The 21,757-nt window shown below is 51.8% G+C and overlaps 5 protein-coding genes and 1 non-coding gene across 6 annotated transcripts; 2 read left to right on the forward strand and 4 right to left on the reverse strand.

Moving 5' to 3' along the window:
- Nucleotides 1-381: 381 nt before the first annotated feature.
- BO86DRAFT_117818 (DNA-directed RNA polymerase II core subunit RPO21) lies at nt 382-6,215 on the reverse strand. Its single transcript, XM_025665979.1, has 5 exons — nt 5,959-6,215; nt 5,725-5,881; nt 5,573-5,643; nt 646-5,510; nt 382-591 (listed from the first exon to the last, which is right to left on the reverse strand). Exons 1-5 carry the CDS (start codon nt 6,085-6,087, stop codon nt 576-578), a joined length of 5,238 nt encoding a protein of 1,745 aa, XP_025526816.1. The 5' UTR covers nt 6,088-6,215; the 3' UTR covers nt 382-575.
- Nucleotides 6,216-6,773: 558 nt separating this feature from the next.
- BO86DRAFT_389887 (Set1-mediated histone H3-K4 methylation subunit Swd1) lies at nt 6,774-8,989 on the forward strand. The gene is made up of 5 exons (XM_025672251.1): nt 6,774-7,053; nt 7,105-7,166; nt 7,239-7,327; nt 7,392-7,532; nt 7,592-8,989. Exons 1-5 carry the CDS (start codon nt 6,984-6,986, stop codon nt 8,679-8,681), a joined length of 1,452 nt encoding a protein of 483 aa, XP_025526817.1. The 5' UTR covers nt 6,774-6,983; the 3' UTR covers nt 8,682-8,989.
- Nucleotides 8,990-9,512: 523 nt separating this feature from the next.
- BO86DRAFT_117926 (class I SAM-dependent methyltransferase) lies at nt 9,513-11,133 on the reverse strand. The gene is made up of 2 exons (XM_025665980.1): nt 10,682-11,133; nt 9,513-10,582 (listed from the first exon to the last, which is right to left on the reverse strand). The coding sequence occupies exons 1-2, from the start codon at nt 10,909-10,911 to the stop codon at nt 9,691-9,693; spliced, it is 1,122 nt and encodes a 373-aa protein (XP_025526818.1). The 5' UTR covers nt 10,912-11,133; the 3' UTR covers nt 9,513-9,690.
- A 7,564-nt stretch (nt 11,134-18,697) lies between these two features.
- BO86DRAFT_t164 lies at nt 18,698-18,797 on the reverse strand. The gene has a single exon. It is a non-coding gene; the product is annotated as a tRNA-Val (tRNA).
- A 126-nt stretch (nt 18,798-18,923) lies between these two features.
- On the forward strand, nt 18,924-20,151 carry BO86DRAFT_410474 (uncharacterized protein). Its single transcript, XM_025674500.1, has one exon. It carries the CDS (start codon nt 19,202-19,204, stop codon nt 20,054-20,056), a length of 855 nt encoding a protein of 284 aa, XP_025526819.1. The 5' UTR covers nt 18,924-19,201; the 3' UTR covers nt 20,057-20,151.
- Nucleotides 20,152-20,187: 36 nt separating this feature from the next.
- BO86DRAFT_340412 (tRNA guanylyltransferase) lies at nt 20,188-21,636 on the reverse strand. The gene is made up of 8 exons (XM_025669045.1): nt 21,517-21,636; nt 21,370-21,459; nt 21,147-21,278; nt 21,042-21,086; nt 20,807-20,982; nt 20,666-20,754; nt 20,499-20,603; nt 20,188-20,441 (listed from the first exon to the last, which is right to left on the reverse strand). Exons 1-8 carry the CDS (start codon nt 21,528-21,530, stop codon nt 20,214-20,216), a joined length of 879 nt encoding a protein of 292 aa, XP_025526820.1. The 5' UTR covers nt 21,531-21,636; the 3' UTR covers nt 20,188-20,213.
- Between the last annotated feature and the right edge of the window lie 121 nt (nt 21,637-21,757).

Consider the following 21,757-nt stretch of genomic DNA (forward strand, 5'->3'; position numbering starts at 1 on the left):
AATGGCCCCGTCCGCATTCGTAAGTCTGTGTACAGAGCAGACCTCGGCCATCGATCGCAGCAAGAACAGCAAATACACGCAGCAATTGAAAGGAACGAAAGGAACATCCTCCATGCAATTTGACGCGAAAGGGACATTTCTCGGTAAACCCACTCATTCCTCATGATCAAGTCATGATGCATGAGCATAGTCTGGTCTAAACGCTTGGTATTTTAAATGCACACAAAAAAGAAAGGAAAACAAAAAAAGAAGAAGCATGAAACCAGGCCCAAGAAACCCATTCGCAATTTCAGCAGACTGGCTTGGTTGTAGGAAAACTAGTATTGAATAAGGGTAATAAACCTGCAGGCTGGTGCAAGAGAAAAAGAAAAAGAACATACATTTAGAATGGGAATGGGAAAGAGAAGCAGGCTGCAAACGCCCAAATTTCGGCATGATATAACCAACCAATTCCGCAACATACAATGCAAGATGTTTTTTTCGTTTCTTTTCTCCCTTTCCAACTTGTCAGGATGAGGTGATAATACAATGATACAGCGAAAGTCGTAAGGAGACACATCACGAAAGCTCGGACTTTACTGGCGTGGAGACCTGCATTGCAGATTAGTATCTTGTTGTACCCTGTCTGAGCGGAGAGACACTTACGTAGGGCTGAAAGCCGGCGACGTCGGGCTGTAGCCTGGGGATGTAGGCCCACCAGGAGACGTCGGCGAGCCGGCAAAGTTGGGAGACGTTGGAGAGTACGTCTGAGGACTCGTAGGAGACCATCCAGGCGATGTCGGGGTGTACTTGGGAGAGGTAGGTGAGGTAGGTGACAGGTGCCGGGCACCACCAACGGCAGGACTGGTCGGGCTGTAGCTTGGAGAGGTAGGACTGAACGCCGGCGACGCTGGACTGAAGCTGGGAGACGTAGGACTGTAGTTCGGGGACGTCGGTGAGAACCCAGGCGAGGTGGGCGAATAAGAAGGCGACGTAGGAGAGGCTTGCCCGTACGCCGGCGACGTAGGAGAGTAGGCTGGCGAAGTTGGGGCGAATGAAGGACTGGCGGGGGAGAATCCAGGAGATGTCATGAAGCGAGGGCTGGTCATAGCCATACCTGGAGAGGTAGGCGAGTAGCTCGACGTAGGAGAGTATCCAGGTGAAGTCGGGTTCGCGCTGAACGGACTGCTGGGGGAATAACCAGCTGGGCTCGTGGCCGCCGGGCTGAAACCACCTCCAAAGCCGCCGCTGGGCTGGTATTCAGTGAAACCACCCGGAGTCTCGGCGCCTGCCTGACGAATCGGGGAGAAGTTCGATTCCGGATCGGGCGAGCCAATGTAGGCACTGGCCTGCATGGGCGAACCAGTATCATACTGCGTAGCAGCGCCATCCGAGAAGATCGCATCCTTGGCACCGACGGCTCCCATCACGCCATGGCGGGCATTGTCTGACACCACGGTGTTCAGAAGGTTCTGGTCAAGGTAGACGTCGAACTCTCCAGTACCAGCAGGTGCCATCTGTCCCAGGATCAAGTTCTCCGACACACCACGGCAGTCATCGAGCTCGCCGAAAGCGGCAGCCTCCAACAAGATCTCCACAGTCTCTTCGAACGAACAACGCATCAGAGCACCATTGTCAGCGCGGTTAATACCGTGACGGGTGACCGGAGTCAGAAAACCACGGACAGTCATAACATCAACCAGCAGCGCCAAGTGACGGTGGTTGACATAAGAACCGTCGAACGCCAGCACCTGGGTCAACTCGCGAAGCACAGCAGTACGAGCGGCCTCGATACCAAAAACTTCGAAGACCTCAATGAACTGGTTGGAATATGTGCGAGAGGCGTCGACACCAGGGATTGCCAGGACCTCACCAAGTGACGAACCGCTGGTTTCGAGAACCCATTCCTTGCAGAGCGGATCGGACTTGCTAGCAAAGAGCGAACCGTCTTCCAGGACGCGAACCTTACTCTTCTCATTAATGAACGCTCGCTCCACTCCAGGAACACCACGGAGGGTCAAGGTGTCCAGAAGATGCTGCTCAAGTTTCTTGAGAGTGACATCGTATTCGATGTCTTCATCTTCCTCGTCTTCCTTGTAATCCTGGATCTGACGGATACGAATAACCTGCTCGTCTGCGTTGTTATCACTGAACAGAACCGCGATATCCTTGGGATAAGCGGCTTTGATCTTTGACGCAACGTCCTGAACAGTAAGCCCCTTATCGAGAAGCTTAGGGCGACTGAGGATGATACGCAGCAACCACTTAGACTGGCGGGACGAGTCATCCGTGACATCCTCGGGAATGATGAAGTAGGACTCCACCATATCCCTATCGTTTTCGATGACAGTGGTTTGAATTTCCGGATCGTAGTAGATCTCGGTAGCCTCCGTAACGGATCGCAAGCTGGTATGCTCGACAGCGCTACGAAGTTGCTTCGCACTCTCCTTGTTGAAGGAGTTTCCAGCCTCCTGGTATACCGTCATGGAAGGCGTCTTGATGTTGGTAGCAACGTTCAGAATTTCCTTCAAACGTGGGACACCGAGGGTGACGTTCTTGGAAGAGACACCAGCAAAGTGGAAAGTGTTCAAAGTCATCTGCGTAGCAGGCTCACCGATAGACTGAGCCGCAAGCACACCAACCATCTCGCCCGGGTTAGCACCAGCTTTCGCGAACCTCATCTCGATGGCTCCAATGACATGCTGGAACGCAAGTTTGTTCAAAGAGTACTCAGTAACAAGTCGTCTGAATGCAAGACGGCTGCGGAGCTGAGCCTTGAAGAGCATCGTCGCACTCTCTTGAGCCTCGCGCGAGATAACGTCGTCACCACGCACAACAAGCAGGCGATCCAGGAGAGCGCGAACCTGGGGAATGACTTCCGCGGGGTGCAGGTCACTGATGGCCCCATCACGGATCTTGAAGGTGGATCTAGCCGTCTCTAGAATACGTAGCACGTTGATCGGAAGTTGCATCATCTCATCGTCTTCCTTGACCACGGTACGCAGGAATGCACGGTCCTTGAGAAGCTGTTCCCATTCTTCATCCAGATGTCGCTGGACTTCAACATCACCCGCAATCTCATTGGCTTGTTCCAGAACATCCGGTCCAAGGCTCCGCTCAGGATCCATGAGATCCACGCGGAAACGATCACGGAACTTGTCATCCGAGCACCTGATGACATCGACACGTTGGTTCTCGATGTGGGCACCATCCAGACCATCCTCTCCGTAGATGAACTGGATAATGTCACCCAGAGAGTTACGGACGGTACCATCGTACTTGACCATAACCTCTTCAAGCGCCTTGACCAGCTTACGCTGAATGTAACCAGTTTCGGCAGTCTTGACGGCAGTATCGATCAAACCCTCACGACCAGCCATAGCATGGAAGAAGAACTCGGTTGGAGTCAACCCACGCAAGTAAGAATTCTCGACGAAACCACGAGACTCGGGAGAATAGTCGTCCTTCGTGAAATGTGGCAAAGTCCGATACTTGAAACCGAAAGGAATACGCTTGCCCTCGACGGACTGTTGTCCCACGACAGCAGTCATCTGAGAGATGTTAATGGTTGAACCCTTGGAACCGGAACGAGCCATTTGAATGGCGTTGTTCAGGTCCTTCAAACTCTTCTCCGTTTCGCTACCAGCTTCATCACGAGCATTGTTCAGGGCACGGGAGACCTTGCTCTCGAAAGTCTCACGGACGTTCATACCGGGGAGGGGCTCAAGTGTATTGTCGGTAGCGCTGGCAGTGATTTCCTCAACCTCCTTCTTACGGTTCTTCACACAGTTCTCAATCCGCTGGATTGTTAGCTCGTCAGGAATGGTGTCACCAATACCGATACTGAAACCGTTGTGTAGCAGCCAGTAGTTGACAATTCTTTGAGCACCGTTGAAGAAACCCACGGCAGCCCAAGGCCCATTCTCGTTGAAAATGGTGTGGATGACACCGCCACCGCTGGCACCGACAGTCTTCTTGGAAAACATACCATACAACAACTGTCCTCCGTGGATGAGAAGACCACCATCAGCCAAAGGAGAGAACTTCTCCGCCAATGGCGAGCTATCCTTGTCCACACGTAGGAGGTTCAGGCCAGGAGGCAGAGCCATACTGATCATCTGCTTTCCAGTCCACCTGGGTCTGGGCTTCAAGATAGCTGGGGGAGGAATAACACCATCCCAGTCGGGCACCCACATCATCAGATTCATGACTTGATCCTTCGTCAGGAAGACATCACGTCGGCAAATCTTATAGATACCGCAAAGAGTATCCTGCACGATACCCATAAGCGGGCCGTTTCGCTGGGGGGAGACAATGTTCATCGGCACCAGTGCGAGCTGGCTGAGCTCGGCGCGCGATTCCTCAGACTGAGGGACATGCAAGTTCATTTCATCGCCGTCGAAATCGGCGTTGTAGGGGGACGTCACAGACAAGTTCATGCGGAAAGTCGAATACGGCATGACACGGACGCGGTGAGCCATCATGGATTCCTTGTGCAGAGATGGTTGACGGTTGAAGAGAATCACATCCCCATCCATCAGGTGGCGTTCCACCTTCCATCCATACAACAACTGCTGACCTCCCGCTCTCCGAGCATGGCGAAGATCAATGCGTTCGCCATTGTCTCGAACGATATACCTGGCTCCAGGGTGCTCATTCGGGCCGTTCTGTACAAGCTGCTGCAGTTTCTCGATGTTGTATGGGGTCACGACCTCCGGGTAAGTTAATGTCTTGGCAATACTCTTCGGCACACCGACCTCCTCGAGTGACAGGTTCGGATCACCGGTAATGACAGTACGAGCAGAGAAGTCGACACGCTTGCCCATCAAGTTCTGTCTAAGACGGCCTTCTTTACCCTTTAAACGGCTGCGGATAGCCTTGACCGGACGGTTGGATTTCTGCATGGCCTTTGGCTGACCCGCAATATCGTTATCCATGTAGGTGGCGACGTGATACTGCAAGAGAGATTCGAATTCGCGCACAACGTGTTCGGGAGCACCTTCTTGCTCACAGCGTTGAACGTTCTGATTTGCTCGAACGATTTCAGCAAGCTTGTAAGTCAAATCATCCTCACCACGTTGGCCACTGGTGCTACCACCGACAAGCACACTAGGACGGACCGGCGGAGGGGGGACTGGAAGGACTGTGATGATCATCCACTCAGGACGAGCATAATCATTACTCAAGCCCATAATGCGGGTATCTTCGTGGGTGATGCTGCGGAAGACATTCAGAGCCATTAGAGGGGTGATGGTCTTCTTCTCGGGTTGTTGCATATCCATCTCATCCATCATCTTGTTGGGCTTCCAAGTGCCGACGAGCGTGATACCCTCCTTGCGAATGGTAGGCTGCGCGTTACCACATCCACCATGCATCCGCGACGGCTTGGAGTTCTCTTTCGAGAACGGATCCTCGTCATCCGGAGGAGGGTCGGCTTCGCAGATCAGCACATCTTTGGAAAGGCGCCAGATGATATCGAACCGTTTCTTGGGGTCCCGCATGCGCAGGGCGTCTAGAAATTTAGAATCGGACTGGTGTGTTATGTTAGCAAAACCGCCGTAGTAGATTTGCCATCCCTAAAGGGATGACTAACCGTATTGGCCTTGATCTTGCCACAGTTGTGGCAGACCGTCTCAAGGAGCTTCTTGATTTTAGTCAAGAAACCTGAAAGATGCGAAAAGCGAGAGAAGTTAGTATTATTCGCGGCATTTGATTTGATTTATGGTTGTTTGTCGGTCAACATACCAATATGATAAACAGGAGTCGCCAGCTCGATGTGTCCAAAGTGCCCGGGACATTCTTTTTGACCTTCCTCGCAAGTCTCGCAATTCCATTGTCGATCGATCGTTCCGAGGCGGGGGTCGTTCAGGCCCTTTGTGCGCGGACGTTGCCGTTGTTCATCCTATTGGGAAGTTGTTTCCCGCGTTAGCGCCACCCGCGGCCGCTTCGTGCTTTGAAGGAACACCGGGAAGAACAAACCATCGTCTCCGGGTATTCAACATGAACCACGCTCATGCGTTTGATCTCCTCCGGGGAGAAAAGACCAAACTGAATTTCCTTGATGGTGCGCAAAGGCGCTTTGGAATATGGGAAGTAAACGTTCGCCATGATGACGGTGGTCGCGGTGAGGTGTTCTTTTCAAAAGCGGTGCGTTGCGTCAGTCGGTCAACGGGGGGTTTTGAGACGTGGTGGTCGCGCGAAGACGTGAGGTGACGAAGTCGTAAATGTAAGGAAGCTGTGCTGGCAACCTTTATTGACCGAGATACGGCGATGATGGAAGAGACGTCGAGGGGGGAGGGGAGGAGAAGAAAGCGAGCTGGCCGGCTGAGGCCTCTGGCAGCCCTTGCCACGAGGGCGCCTGCGACCTAGATCCACCGACTTTGCGAAAGCTCGAAAAAGGGCGAGGAGGAGAAGGACGCGATCGTGCTTGGCGATATCTCAGTGCCGTATAGGTGATATCGCGATGCAAAACGCGATGGTCGTGGGGGGGGATGTGATGGAGGGAGGGCGTGTCGAGGTGATGGAAGGGAGATGAATGGACGTCAGGTTAGTCGGCAATGGGGCAACGAGTTTTCTGAGCCGCACCTCGTCGCGCTAACTTGGAACTCACCCGGCTTTATAACTCATTCACACTAAGCCGCCGAAGTGTGGTGGTAGCCTATCAGCTTGCTGATAGTGAAAGGAAAGTGGAGTCGGCCGTCCTCACTTCAAAGGACCCTCTCTCACCGCCCGCCACCCGCTTTCCATCTTTCTGCTGCATCTTCCACCTTTGAAATACGAATATAAAAGATCTCGGTCGCTCCACTCCCTCTCCCCTCTCTTTCCCCCGCCTGCTTGGTGAATAACAATAGCACCTTGCTACTGGCTATCCTGCATGGTCCCTTTCGCAATTCTCTCCCGGCCTTTCTCTGCAGGCTGGGATCGCTTTTCATATTTCCCTTGCATGCCGCTCTAAATACCATCATTGGTCTCTGAGCCGCGGCTCGGTCATTCAACACTACGCTATGAATTTGTCCCTCATTGATCCCTTCGTCCTCGCCCAGGACTATCCCGACACATTATCGGAAAAGCTTAGTGTGTTTCGCCCTCAGCATCACTGCTCAATTCTAGCGCTGACTTTGACAGGAAGCGGCCATGCTACGTGTCTACGATTTAACCGCAAGGGAGATTATTTGGCATCCGGTCGGGTTGGTCTTCATCACAAACATACCGCAAATCGCGTGTTTCTTTCCAACCATTATAGTAATCTTTAGCCTTAGGTGGATGGTACGGTGGTCATTTTTGACGTGGAAACCAATGGGGTTGCACGCAAGCTACGCGGTCATACCAGACAGATTCAATCGCTGAGGTACGGAACCTTTCTCGTCTGCATGGTTTGGACAAAAGGAATTAATCTGATTGGGGGATTCTAGCTGGTCGAGAGACGGTAGATATCTTCTAAGCTCTTCTCAGGACTGGAAATGTATCTTGTGGGATCTGAAAGATGGTTCCCGAGTTCGCACCGTTCGCTTCGAGGCGCCTGTATATATCGCCGAACTACATCCTTATAACCAGTACGAGACTCCCCTGTCAATCCATATCGCATTGTCGACTAATATCCCTCTTCGTCTAGTTTACTCTTTGTCGCCTCTCTATTCGAAGATCAGCCCGTTCTTGTCGATGTCTCCTCCTCCAAACCTGTCAAGCGCATTCTCCCTTCTGCACCTTTCCGTCCGCCTCCCGCCAAAGGCGAGGAGCTTGACGCCGCGGCTGCTGCTAAACAAGCTGCACAAGATGCGAAGCACTCGACCTGTGTGACCATCTTCACCGCCCTGGGGAATCATATCATAGCAGGCACGTCGAAGGGCTGGATCAACATCATAGAGACCCAGACGTGCACCACTATCCATTCTACTCGTCTGTGCAATGGAGTAGTGATTCTACTTCGTCTAGCCAGCAACGGCCGGGATCTGTTGGTGAACAGCTCCGATCGCGTTATACGCACGATTCTCATGCCGGACCTCTCGCAGCTCGGCATTGATTTGGAGCCCAGCAACATCAAACTCCAGGTGGAACACAAATTCCAGGATGTAGTTAATCGATTGAGCTGGAACCACGTCACTTTTTCTTCGACCGGGGAATTTGTAACGGCATCCACATTCATGAACCCCGACATCTACGTATGGGAACGGAGTCACGGGTCTTTGGTCAAAATCCTGGAGGGTCCCCGGGAGGAGCTGGGGGTGGTAGAGTGGCATCCTGGTCGCCCGATGGTCGTAGCGTGTGGTCTGGAATCCGGCTGCATCTATACTTGGTCAATAGTGACTCCCCAGAAATGGTCAGCGCTGGCGCCTGATTTCGGTGAGGTTGAGGAGAATGTGGAGTACGTCGAACGCGAAGACGAGTTTGACATTCACCCAGCAGAAGAAATCCACCAACGTCGTCTGGATCAGGAAGACGAAGTTCCCGATGTGCTCACCATTGAGCCCATCAAAACCGGCACTGATGAGGAGGAAATCACATCATTTCGGATGCCAGTCCTGCTCGACATCTCCGATAGCGAAAGCGAAGAAGAGATCGTAGCTGTCGGTCCAGGCACTATGAGGCGACGCAGTCCAGGTGCAGGTCGAGAATGGATGAACACGAATAGTGAGGGGGACAAGGAAAGCACTGCAAGCGGTAAAAATGGTACTACACGGGGCCAAAAAGGCCGGCGGCGCTGATCAGCCCATCCTGTGCTCCTATTCCCTTGTGTCGCATGATATGCCATGGATTTGTGAGTCATTTTTGTTTGTGCTTTACTATATCATAGCATGTCAGCTAGGTTTCCCTTTGGAGGTTGTTGGGCGTTTGGCGAAAAAAAAAAGCAAGGATCTGGCACTCGGTATACTTACGGAGTTGATTGATGGGAGTTTCTGGGTTGGAAGAAAGAAGACTTGATAAGCTCCTCACAGAGACATGGTTTATAGTTCCCTTGCGTGCTTTTCCTCCCCGTTTGTCAAGGGAATAGTTCAGAAAGTGCTCTGCATGGTCGCGGCTCCTAGCTTTGTCAAAGGGTTCTCGTAATCAAAAAATGGAGTATTGCCCGCAATGCTTGGACCAGTGAGTGTCGGTAAACTATTCCGTGAATATTCTACAGACGCTCGGGCCCTCAAATCGGCCACGGGCATGGCCAATAGAACTCGGATCACACTAACATCCAGAATGGATGCGGCCCTCTGCTGGGCCTTTCCCAGTCTAAGCCCCCAGGCAGCGGCCTCCATGGGAAGATGCCATGGAAAGACTTTCGGCATGTATGCTGCCAAAGGATCCGATGTGCTGCACCGCCTATGCGAGCCGGAAATGCAGGTAGGATAGGTCTCCCTTGCATTGTGCATTGATCCCAGGGATGCATTCCGCTCCGTTGTCAATTGAACAGGAGCCAACACGAAGCGCAACCTGAAATAATTGATGAGCCTCTCGCGAACTTCATTGCGATGCTGCGAGACAGTCGCGTGCGGTCAAGTCAACCACCTCAATTACACTGCGGAGATGCATGCCCACATAAGCTGAGGGATGCAGGAAAAGGACGGGTCCATACATGACTCTAGTACAACACCCCGCAAAGAAGAGGCGAACAAGGATGCCGTAGGCGGTGTCATACACCACCGTCCATGTCGAGAACCGCACGCAAATGTCAAGATCAGCGTATGTATTTGAGTCAGTCCTGCATTGGCCATCAACCCAGTAATGTCAATTGGGGAGGGGCTTTCGCGCTTGATAGATATGTAAGAGGTTCCAAGCATGGATGTCTGGGTTAAAGGCTTCGGATTTCACCTCCTCAGAGATGCGCCTAATTTTGTCCACGGGCCACTGGAAGACACGGCTGAAAGGTGCCAGACCGAGAGACTCAATACTCTCTGAGATTGCCAGATTGTACCACCGGGCGACTTTGCTCTCGTGCTTATCAGGGATCCACGGGTTTAGCGGCAGGCCCACGATCTGATGGTTTATTTGCGTAAAACCAGCTTCCTCGAGCTGCTTGATCGTCTCGTGAGAATTGTGTGCTATTGGTCGCATTGTATCCTGTGTTGCTTGCTTCAAGTATTGATACCAGTGCCACATGGCCAGTTCCTCCAAAGGACGGTTGTTGCAGCGTGGCTCAAAATCGATTTCCACCTGCTCGAACCAAGCGCCCGGTGCAAGGTGCGCAAAGATCTTTTGATAGAGATTTGGCCAGCCCACAACGCTGCCACAGCCCATCTGCAGGTGAATTAGATCCCAAGAATCCTCCCCCATGGCCCAGGGACCCTCGAAATCGAATGGCGCAAAGAAATGGCAGTTTTCGGGGTGATTGTCAGGCTGTATTTGCGCAAGGTCAACTCCGACCACATGGGCCTTGGGATACTTATGTGCCACATCAATGGCCCAGATACCCGTGCCGCAGCCCAGATCTAAGAACCGTCCATTGGAAGGGTGCGGGGCATAGATTAGACCGTCCGACTTTCGCGCTTCCGTGAACAGCTTGTGGAAGATGTCGAGGCGGTCCTGCTCCTGCTCGTCGCATGGTAACATGTAGACTCCTTTCCGGAAACCATGATACATCCGGCCATTTTCTTCATAAGGGGGGTAATTCTGTGAGAGCCTAGACCACAGAGAGCCACGGAATGACCGTGCTCGGAGATTAGTCACTTAATTGCGGCAGATTTTCAACAGGATTGGGGGACGGAATGGGGAGCGTTACTTGCTGTAAGTACTGCTCATGCTCGGAGACCCATTGCGGTTGGCAGCATCACTATCGGCGGCACTATGCTCTGGGTTTTCGCGGTCTGTGATGCCGTAAATCTCCATCACATCTGAGTTTGGCCTGGAGCGAGCTATCTCAGCGGGATCCGTTGCTGGAGAAGTATAATAGTTGCGAGTAGGCGAAGCCATAGTGGTCGAATAGTGTACAGCCTGCTCGCTCCCGAACATTCAGGTAGACCGAATAGGCTGTAGAGGCCAGGAGAGGAAAGATCGTCAGAAGGAGACTTCTCTCAGTTGGTGCAGCAGACGGCGTACGAGTGAATTGCACGCGGAGAGTCTTGGTTAGGGGCAGCAACGGCCAGGAACAGCCGATGTTAACCCACCAGATGTATGTGAGCTGAAAGCAGAAAATATAGTTCGACGGTCAGAGTGTACATAGAGTAGCAATGAGGAGGACCAAAGCAGGTGAAAATTGATCTCAGAGTATACAGATCCACCAAAGAGGGGCAGAGCGGGCGGTAGGCCGTTCGTTGACCGAAATGAATCACAAGAGATCGGAAAGGGTGAGGAGATTGTGCAAGGCAGGAAAAGCAAAGGAGAATTTGACTAGGCAAAAACGACAGAAGGCTAGTAGAATCTCCAACATCCAGTCCCACCGCAGACACGCACGCACATGCAGAGATCGATTGATTTGCAATCAATTCTATTTGATCTGGACCAACAGAACGAGACCAAAGAGGAAAATGATGTCCCTGATGGAGTCCCCGCGTGGTTTGGCTGGAAGTTCGTCGGGGCACACCACAACCTGAAGAAGAAGAAGAGGACGACGACGACGACGACGACGGTGGACAATGGAAGAGCAATGACACTGAGAATGAAAATGAGAATGGCGGTCACGGGGCCCTGTGGTATGGTTTGGACGTCGAGAACCGTCACTAATCTCTGTCCGTCCGAAGCCACTATCTGTGGGATCTAAAGGACCGAACTGTCCCGAGCGGGATCAATTGCAACGAGCTTGGGGAGGCAGGGGAAAGGAGGAGAATTTCAAGAATATTCAAAAGACTGAAGAACAGAGGTCAAGAGGTAGTAAAGAGCAAAGAGAGAAGGGCGGAAATGGCAAAGGGAAAAGGAACCAAAACACAACAGAACCGAACAGAACGGGAGAAAAGGGTAGACGATAGAGATGAGGATGAAAGGGAAAAGGCCAAAGCATTGAAGCAACAACCCTGGCTTTAAGGTTGTTACAGCCGCTGTCTTGTCATTCCCGTTAGGCCCACGGGCGCGAAGGCGGGGGGGGAGTGCGCGCGGTTGCAGTGGAAGGCCTGAGAATCGCTAGAATGAATCCAGATATTAGGGCGACATACGATGAATCCTTCGTTTGTTTAATTCTGCTGGAGAGCCGTTGCGGGAGAGAGGGGCTTAGATAGATGTGTATCAATTCTTACAGCAAATAAGAAGAAGAGTACTATAACTAAGTACTGTACTAGGTAAGTAGTTGTAGTATGGATGTTGGTTGGTATGTAAGGTATGAGTCCTCAGTAACAGTAACTTATTGTTAGGTCGGTAGATAGGTACGGAGTAGGTGGTAGTACTATTATGTATGTATAGTACAGTGCTTACATAGTACGTAGATATCTAACTAGCACTCAGTCAGTCACCACCTAACCAGAATCGACTCCGAACCGAGAACTGGCAACGATGGACGATGGATGATGGGCTGAGGATGTGTCGGGGCCGGCCATGACTAAGGCAAACTTCCAGAACTTATTGGCCATTCCCCAGAGTAAAGCCCCTCTATCAACCATGGTACAGGGGCTGCTCTAGTAACTATGGGACCCGGAGAGCTCTTTTTTTTTTTTTTTGGCATTAAACGAGATGAACTAGATAGATCATGGATACCTTAGACACTAGTTACTTTGCTATATATACTTACACTTTGGAGGCTCAGCTGTGGATGAGCCGAAGACAGTCAACCTTAGACTACACCTTATGATCACCATCAACATCACCACCATCTTCCTTTTCATCACAAGAGTAGAAACACTACCGAGTAGTCGGGCCCGACTCGATCTTAATTTCTCTTAGATCCACGGAAGCAATCATTGCTGATGGCATGCACACGGTCCTGGCAGTGTACCATGCCCGCATGTGTACTGGCCATACCGACTAACCGCACCAAACTAACATACTTTAGGTCCTGCCACACCACATGCTGGTCATTCTGTTTCCCTATCCAGCATAGACGCTGAATCCACTGTTTTTAGGCGGATCTCTTAGCGCCTGCTGCTTTTACCATTTTTATCCATGCCCTCCCCTCCCTTTGGCAATTTGATTATTTTTCTTCTTTTTTTCTTTTTTTCCTTGGAGCATCTGTAAAAGAAAAATCTGTTGGTATTTCGGCGACAATAAGATACACATACTTTTAAACCTACGGGAATCATATCGTTCACGCCCTACATCAACAATCAAGGACAAACATTGCACAAAACATTTCGTGCCAGGTGTTGTTGACAGGCGGTTTGGGTCCCAGTGATGTGAGTGGTAATATGTAACGGCCAAGCTCGATCTATCTAGCTACGATGGATGTGAGCATACTTGGCGGAGAATTCAGCCCCCGTTCCTCCCAACGTAAGGCTTGCAATTGCAGCGGGTAGGTTGGCGAGGAATCGGTGGTATCATTAGTAGACTAACGAGGGATTATTGAAGGTGTACCATGGTTAAGGGGGAGCGCTCCCAACGGCCGCCATGGAAGTATAACACTGGGGGTTTGAAATGGGTGGGAAACAAAGAAAGGGGAAAAAAAAAAGAAAAAAAAACCCAGAGGGCCGGAAAGAGAACATCAGAGAGAAAGAAGAAACCACCAAAAAAAAAAAAGAAAAAGAAAAAGAAACACAGGAAAACAACAACCCAAAACGAACATGAAAATCCCAAGAAAACAAAAAAAGATTAAATGATGGGAAGAGGTCACCCAGGGCCGAGGGGAAAAGCATGGGCAGATGGATTCAAGACTCAAAGAGAAATGGATCGAGGAATAGAATTCATCGATTGAACCGTGGATGGGTCTTGTCCCTCCTGGCTCCTCCCTTCCCTTTCCCCAAAGAACTTTAGGCAAAGTGACTTCCGGGCGGGATGCGGACCGTCTCCCATACTTAGTTGAATGAAGGAACTTGAAAGTTTCCCTGTGAACCACTTTGGGCAACTGGACCACTCGGCGGGGCCACTGGGCCACTGACACTACGCGCAACAATATCTCCGGCCGATTGGCGGTTGGGTGCCAGCATTCTCAGGCAGGTCAGGCAGGCCCAGCCAGCGGCGTCAGTCAGACAGACCGCGGCATTTAGTCTACCAAATCGCTGGGTGAAGGATTCAACTCGCAGCTCCGGCCGTGGGCGTCTCCCTCTTCCAGCTTTCGCCCGTAGTTTACTAGGTAGCGTAGCGCCCGAGCCAAAAAGACGCCAACTACGTATCCACTGACTCGACTGACTAACCAACTGACTTACTGACTAGTCCACAGGAAATGGGATTGGAGTTTTTTTCTACGGTTGTAACTTGTCAGCCAGAGTTGGGAATCAGCCTAGTCTATACGGCATTGCGTGCATCCGCTTCCGAGCTGGAGCACAGGGTCGATCTCTTCCCCATTCTTAGCGAGGATGTGCTCGGGTTCACGGTTCAAGTGGCAACTGACAACATGCTCGGGAGGGGCTCTGCTGGAGAATTGACTCATGTTTGTCAGTCCGATCCAGCACGGTGGTGCTGATATATCGAAGGAATGACGATGACGATCAGGCTGGAAGGAACTTCAAGGAAGGATCCTGACCCCACGGCCATGGCCAAAAGTCCTGTGTGGATTTAGAGTTTGACTTTCAGCATCTCGTCATTCTAGTCTCCCCCGACGTGTCTAGTGTTGTTTAATCACGGACAGGGTTAGTTAAGGTTACATCCAGTCTTTCAGGGAGGGGTGATGAGGGGAGGTGATAGCCAGATCACCCTGGAAGCTTATTACTCGTACGAAGTATGCCTACCACAGGGCCATGAACTTTCATCGAGGTGCCTGACCTGCAGTCCGGGGTAGTAAGACACACGAATTCAAAGTACCATGTATGTATGTGAAACAGGGAGCACAGGCCGGGAAGCCACTCTCATCCTCTGGATTGCCGCAGCTGCTTAAGCTTGATGCATGGAGGCAGTGCGTACAGTTTACATATGCAAGATATGCAGGTTCTTGCTCTTGTCCTCCGTGGTCGACAGCCTGGAGCCCATCGTTATCCGCCCGCTTGGCGCCGGGTCCCCCGGTCAGCGTCCGATTGACGGAGGGGGGTTGCCTTGTGACCTCGATGTAGTTAAGGCTTGTAGGCTCGACTGTCCCGTGTTGATCGTTACACCGCTTCCCAGACTCTCGGGTCCATGGTGGGTGGTGGGTGGGTGGTTTGCTGCATGCTGCTGCGATGCGCTGGACGGACTGGACTGTTCAATCCGTTCGTCCTGTTTCCCCGCCCCCACTAAGATTATCCAAGAAAATTTGTTCGGCCACGCATGTCTTGGGTCATCTAGCCCTTTGTGCCCCCTCGTCAAGCTTCTGACATGAGATTTTGCCATCCTGCAACAGGACATAACCACCCCTCAACCCCTCGAGTTGATGACTGGTCATCCAAAGAAACTATCTGCTGGCGCTGAGACACTGAATTCCTGCAGAGGATAGCCATAAGATCGACTTGCTATTATGCATTTTTCTTGGTGGAGGAAGAGGTGTGTGGCAATTCTTGCTTGCTGCCGTGCGATCCTGGCGCGAAGAGTGGCTGGCTATCGTAGTCAATCCCTGGGCTCAGCGATAGGTTAGACTATTCGTATGGTTTCTCTCCGCGGCCGCGGCTGTGTTTTAGGGTATCGTCGTGCCGGTAATTTGATAAGTTACCACTGACAACGCGCCGCGTAAGCACACATCCATCCACGGGTTCTGATAGAAGTATTGGAGCACTCGAATCAATTTCATATCGTCTTCTTGGACGCTCAGCTTTCCTTGCGAATGGGTCAATAGAGAGAACTATTAATGAATCAATCTCCACTCAAGTCACACAAGTGCATTTCGGAGAAATCACCCGTGCACTTGTGATTTGTTGGATGTTTTCAGTCAACCAAGCAAGCCAGTTGGTTTGACTTGACGCAAACTTTCAAGGTTGGAAGTCATGGAGTCGGAGTCGGATTGACCTGGGCTGGGCTCTCTGTGTAGCTGAGCCTGGAGCTGAGCTAAGCTGAGCTTGGTAGTTACTTGGCTGTTTGGGAACAGTACAGTACAGGATTGAGTCAAGCGAGGCAACTACAGATTCGTACCTATGTACCTACATGTACAGTACTTACTTGTACGTACGAACAAAACAATCTCATGCATACATATGTGCCTTCAAGGTTCAGAGTTTGGTACCATATCACAGGTCTTGGATAAGCGCCGTTTTACCCTTTCCAAAACCGCCTCCAGTTTGCTTCACTGTTATCAATCCTATTCCAGGGTCCAACGAGCGCCCCCGAGGTCTGGGCGCCTTACCAAGCCGCATCCCAATCAACCACGTTTTCCTCCTTCCTCCTATCAAGTCTGCCACGAATCATGCGAGGTGGTGGGGAGCGGCGCCTCTGTCTTTCTCTCTTTCGCTTCTTGTTGATTTCATGATTCTATCATCATCTTAGGTAGGTTGTCAGTTTCATGAAGTTCAACGGATCGGTTTTCCCTGGATTTCTTGCCGATCGAGTTGCAGTTACTGCCCGCTCAGAACAGACAGTGATCGGACTGGGAACCACCAGCCACAATGGGATTGGGGGCCAGGCCCTTTTTTTTTTCTTTTCCACATTCCCCTTTCCCCCACCAAACTCAACATCAACAACGTGGATCTTTTCTCCTTGGACTGGCCCATGGCTCGCTTTTACTCGGTGATAATCACCGCTTGACTCAGCGAGCAACTGGGACGACCACTGACTTAACTCTGGTCCCCATGAACCTCTCGACCTCACAGCAGAGCATGTACGAGATGATCGTGCTACATTCTAGATAACTACACACACACTCTCTCTCTCTCTCGCTCATAGATTTGGTCGCATTGGGAGAAGAACAAGCGACCACTCGCTCCGGATGACTTAGCGCGTGACTTGACTAATGCTCTCTCACCGAATCATCGATGGTGACAAGCGGCAGGTGGATCACTGTGTCTGAAAGGCAAACATCCAGACTGATGACAATGACTGCTGTTGTCTCAAGCCCCTCGTTTCGAGAGCAGATTGCACAAAAAGTCTCGGCAAATTCTTGGGGTCCCTTGGGTCTTATATTGCTGCGGCGGCGCTGAACTGCCTGGCATCTGCCTCCTCCAGTTCAATTCACATAAAACCCCCTCACGCACACACGCACACACAATCACACATTCATCCCTTAGCATTAAACTAGTCGATTTGAAAGCATCAACTCAGGACCAACCAACTAGGCCGAGTCCCTTCCGGCTGATTTGTGGGTTGTCAGAAATGGAGGCTCCACTAAACCCACTGGAGTCGGAGCCAGGGATAGGTAAGGTACAGTACTCATTTAAAACGGAAGGTCTGATCCCAGGTTTGAGACGAGAGGAACCCTGGCCAATCCTGTTGATGCTTGCTGGAACGCTTCGGTATTGTGCACATGCTAGGTCATAGGCCTATAACAGGGCCTTCTAATGATCACACACTGTGATATACCGTTACTGGGACTAGCCATATCATACGGGCATTCATCGTCTGCATGTCCCTTCTCGGATGGGGAGCTAGTTCACCTCTAGCTGCTGTGGTCGGTAGACCCAACGCATGCTCGATGAATAATATCGGACTCGGGGTAGGAGTCTGAATCAGGAGAATGGGGGCTTCCGGCCTTCGGGGAGGAAGCCATGACTCGCTCGCAGCTCTCGTGCACGGTGGTAGTCTACTCGATGATATCTGTACAAGTATGTATGTATCTAGACTGTGGGAGACGCGGGTACAGCAAGGCCCGTTATAGGGATGTGAGTGTGGCCATCGTCGAGGTTCTATCCTGGCGGTGTGGGGCTGGTGGGATTACTGAATCTGGCTACCTACATATTGCTACTGTAAGTCAGTGGAGGTTTGCTTTCTAGAAGCCGACGGACCATTGCTGAGGTACAGTACCATTAGGCGCCATGCTTGGGACTAAAGCTCTGAGCATGGCCGACCCTATCTATTACGGATTGGAGCATGGCTCCAATAGTCGGCTGTGTGTGACCAGGTGATGAGTGACTTGTTCCGCGACCAGCAGATTGAGCATCAATCAGGCATGGACTAGGGTCGCTGGATGCGCAGCTTCTACGTTGGGGGCTAGTGACGCCTTTTTTGCATGACTTGGACCGCACTATCGGGTCGCTGCCATGCAGGTCTGCCTCTGTAGGCCTGGGATGCACACAGGAGGATGGCTCCCACTGCTTCAGGGTGGCAGTTTATTTCCCCGATTTTCGTATGTTCATATCCGAGGTGGAGGCCTCTGCTTAGATAAGGGGAGTGTCAAGTCTATAAGTTATTCCTGCAGCTACGTGTTTCTGCAGCTACCTTCACACGAGTCCACTGATATGGCGACAGTCCTATACAACAAATTCAGGTTGTGTTTTCGATGTGCAGTTGATGAGAACCGTCCACATCAATGGCTCGAGTGACAGGTAGCTACTATCTTGTACAGGGATACAATGCTCTTACGAGACTTGGACATTGGTTCACCTAAAGCTAAGTCACTGGTAAAACACCATGCCCGGAGAGAAGAAAAAGCTGTACATCCGCACCGCGGGAAGTAGATATATTGTCACCTTGCCCAACCACCACACCGAGGCATGACGATGATACAGCAGAAGACCAGACCACCGGCACCACTACTTATGAGCCTCACAAAAGACAAACAACACAATAAACACGCATAAATCGAGTTTTACCTTACTTATTACCCCTCGAGAGCACACAAAAAACAACCCCTACCCCAGCCAAGCAACCCGCCAAAAAAAGAAAGAGATAGTCGCGCCCGGGATCGAACCGGGAGCCTTCTCGGCGCTGGAGTAGCTAACACTTCTTGCGATGTGAACGAGAAATCATAACCATTAGACCACGCGACTTGCTTGATGGAAGCTTTCACCTTGTTACTAAAAATGTAATGCACACATCAGAAGCCCAGGCTTATCATTCGGTCTCTTATCCGCGGGAATTCAAATCTTTTTTTTCAAGGTTCTCAACTTGACCGACCTTCCCCCTCCCCTCCGTTTTGCATCTTGAATTTCCACTCCCCTATCTCCCCCCTCTTTTCTATCTCAAACCCTCTGCAAACCGAATAGGTGGACGGGCGAGTTTTCGCGCCCTGCACGATCCGATTAGACCTGGAATCAAACCATAAAATCAACCCCAAGACCCGAACACCCAAGTCCAATCCCTCGACGTTGCACGCAAGAAATGCCCGCTTAACCACCACCACCACCACCACCACAGCACACAACATCTTAACCCCACAACTCCGCCCCCAAAAATGGACGCACAAGCCATCCTCCTCAAACTCGGCTGGTCCGGCCCCGGCAACCCGCTGAACCCCAACGCCCGCCCGGGCGCCACCTCAGGCCTGGGCCTGACGCGGCCGATCCTCGTGGCGCGCCGGAAGGGCAACTCGGGCGTCGGCAACAAGACCACCAAGGACCCCACGAACCAGTGGTGGCTGCGCGGGTTCGAGGACGCGCTGAAGGGCGTCGGCGAGGCGGCGCGCCCGCCGACGGCCGCGCCCGCGCCCAACGCGCTGACCAGCGAGCTTTATCGGTTCTTTGTCCGGGGGGAGGTCGTTGCTGGGACTCTTGGGGATGTGCATAAGGGAGATGGGGAGGGGGAGGGGGAGGGGAAGAGCGGGAAGGGGAAGCGGAAGAGGGATGGTGACGATGATGATAAAAATGGGAAGAGGCACGGGGAAAAGAAGGAGACGAAGGAGGAGAGGAAGGCTCGGAAGGAGGAGCGGAGGAAGCGCAAGGAGGAGAGGCGCGTGAAGCGCGAGGAGAAGGTGAAGCGCAGGGAGGAGAGGGAGGCGCGCAGAGCGGATCGGAAGCTCAGGCGCGAGAAGAAGGCTGCTGCCAAGCTGTTGAAGCGCCGGACCGAGGGCGAGGAGGATGCGCCGCGCCCCCAGTATGAGGATTATCCGACGCCGCCGGTGACGGAGCAGGAGCAGGAGCAGGAGCAGACGGGGGCGAAAGTGAAGACCCAGAAGAAAAAGGACCGCAAGGACAAGAAGACCAAGGAGGAGAAGAAGACACCAAAAGAGAGCAAGAAGAGGAAGACGCGAGAGGAGGCGTCGACAGATGCGGCACCGAAAAAGGTGAAAAAGTCCAAAGCGGCGGAGTGAAACCTCCCCAAAGGTTGGATCTATACAGTACACACATTAGACTTCTTACAGATACCCATGGCTTGTTGCTTGGTTCTTGGATTCGTAAAATTTTGGCATTGACATTCCATTCATAAATCAACGCATTGTTTCTGACTCTTATCACACATAGCTCAACCTATTGTGCCTCCGTAGGCAATTTCCCCGGCCTGCCAGATAGGATCCACGGCCGCCGCTGCCAGAATTCATCTTTGATGAGATCCACATGGTCGACGACCACCTGCGCTTTCCGACGCAACTTGCGGATCTTATCCTGCTGAGATCGCGAAGCCGGAGCGCTTGGGATATCCTCCTCATCCTCTGCATCGCCTGACCCTGACTTGGGCTGTGCGTCTTCGAGTTGATACTGCGCCGATAGTTAAGAGAGAAACTCCTAGATGCCAACGGGAAACCCAAAACATACCTGGCGATAAATCACACTGCCCTTTTTATAGATCTCCTCCTCATTGTTATAGTTGATCCCGAACCGCTTGAACAGAATCTCATTCTTGTCCGATGAGACAGTGCCCTACCATGCCCATAAGCATCAACCTCGCCGCCACCAACCATCCCACAAGAGACCGGACTTACCTTCAGCTCCTGCTCCGCATCCGTATTGCTCATACCACCCTGCAGGACCATGGTCCAGAATGTCGTATTATACAGGTTATTGATATGACCTGACTCACTCATCAATACCCCGTCGGACGAAACCTGAGGGGCTGCACTCACAATCCACCTGTCTCCAGCTCATGTAATCTCGCAAGATCCTCGAGCTCGGGTACATGACCGCCCGTCCATCGAACGAAGGAAGAGCCGCGGGCTGCAGCGGCGTGTCGGGGAAATACGTGCCCCAGAGATAGATATAGTATGCTGTGAAGGTTGACACGATGGTCGTGACCAGTTTGCTAGTCATCCAACAATCGATGATGAGCTTTCTGAAGACGAATGGAGGGATGCAACTTACGCGCTCCGTCGCTCGAATAACTGGCAGCTGGGGTGGAATGCGAAACTGGAAGAAGAGGGTTAGCAAGATCCCCATGCGTTGGTAGCGGGTAGGCTGCAACGGTACCTGTACTCGTCGCTGACACCGTAGGCGAGACATAGATCGGGAAGCTCCTTCATGACCTCCACGGCGGCGGCATTCATCAGATCTAGAGCCCGACGGTCGTTGGGCTTGACGAAGCCGTAGCGATCGGAGAGTCTGGATTGCGGTCAGAGACTGGATCCCGGGTGGTCGTTGCACGTTCCCACGGAGGTAACGGGCTTAGAGATAGGTGAAAGAATAAACAGACTTATGGAATCCTCGACCGTCAATGCGAACGACAATCCATGTGTTAGGGAGCAACACATCGGGTTGCTCGAATGACTTGACATACTCGTATCTGTGAAGGGTTTTAGCGCAGAAGATATGTCAGGGTGAGAATTCTGGGGCATGGTACTTGGAGTTTGCCATTATGACGCTATGTGAGAGTATGCAAGGGCTACGGAAGCAGGTATACAATAATCATAGAGAAAAGCTATGTATAATGAGGATGCAGCCGCCGAGAGGGGAATTGAGGTGGGATGAAGATTTGAGTGGTGGGGGAGGATCGCGGTTCCTCTTTTTTATCCGCGTAACGGCAACCTTGAGTGCACCTCGACCAGATGTACCTTGTAAGGTACTCTATGTATGACACTTTG

This window comes from Aspergillus japonicus (assembly GCF_003184785.1).
Source record: "Aspergillus japonicus CBS 114.51 unplaced genomic scaffold BO86scaffold_30, whole genome shotgun sequence".
Lineage (NCBI taxonomy): Eukaryota > Fungi > Ascomycota > Eurotiomycetes > Eurotiales > Aspergillaceae > Aspergillus > Aspergillus japonicus.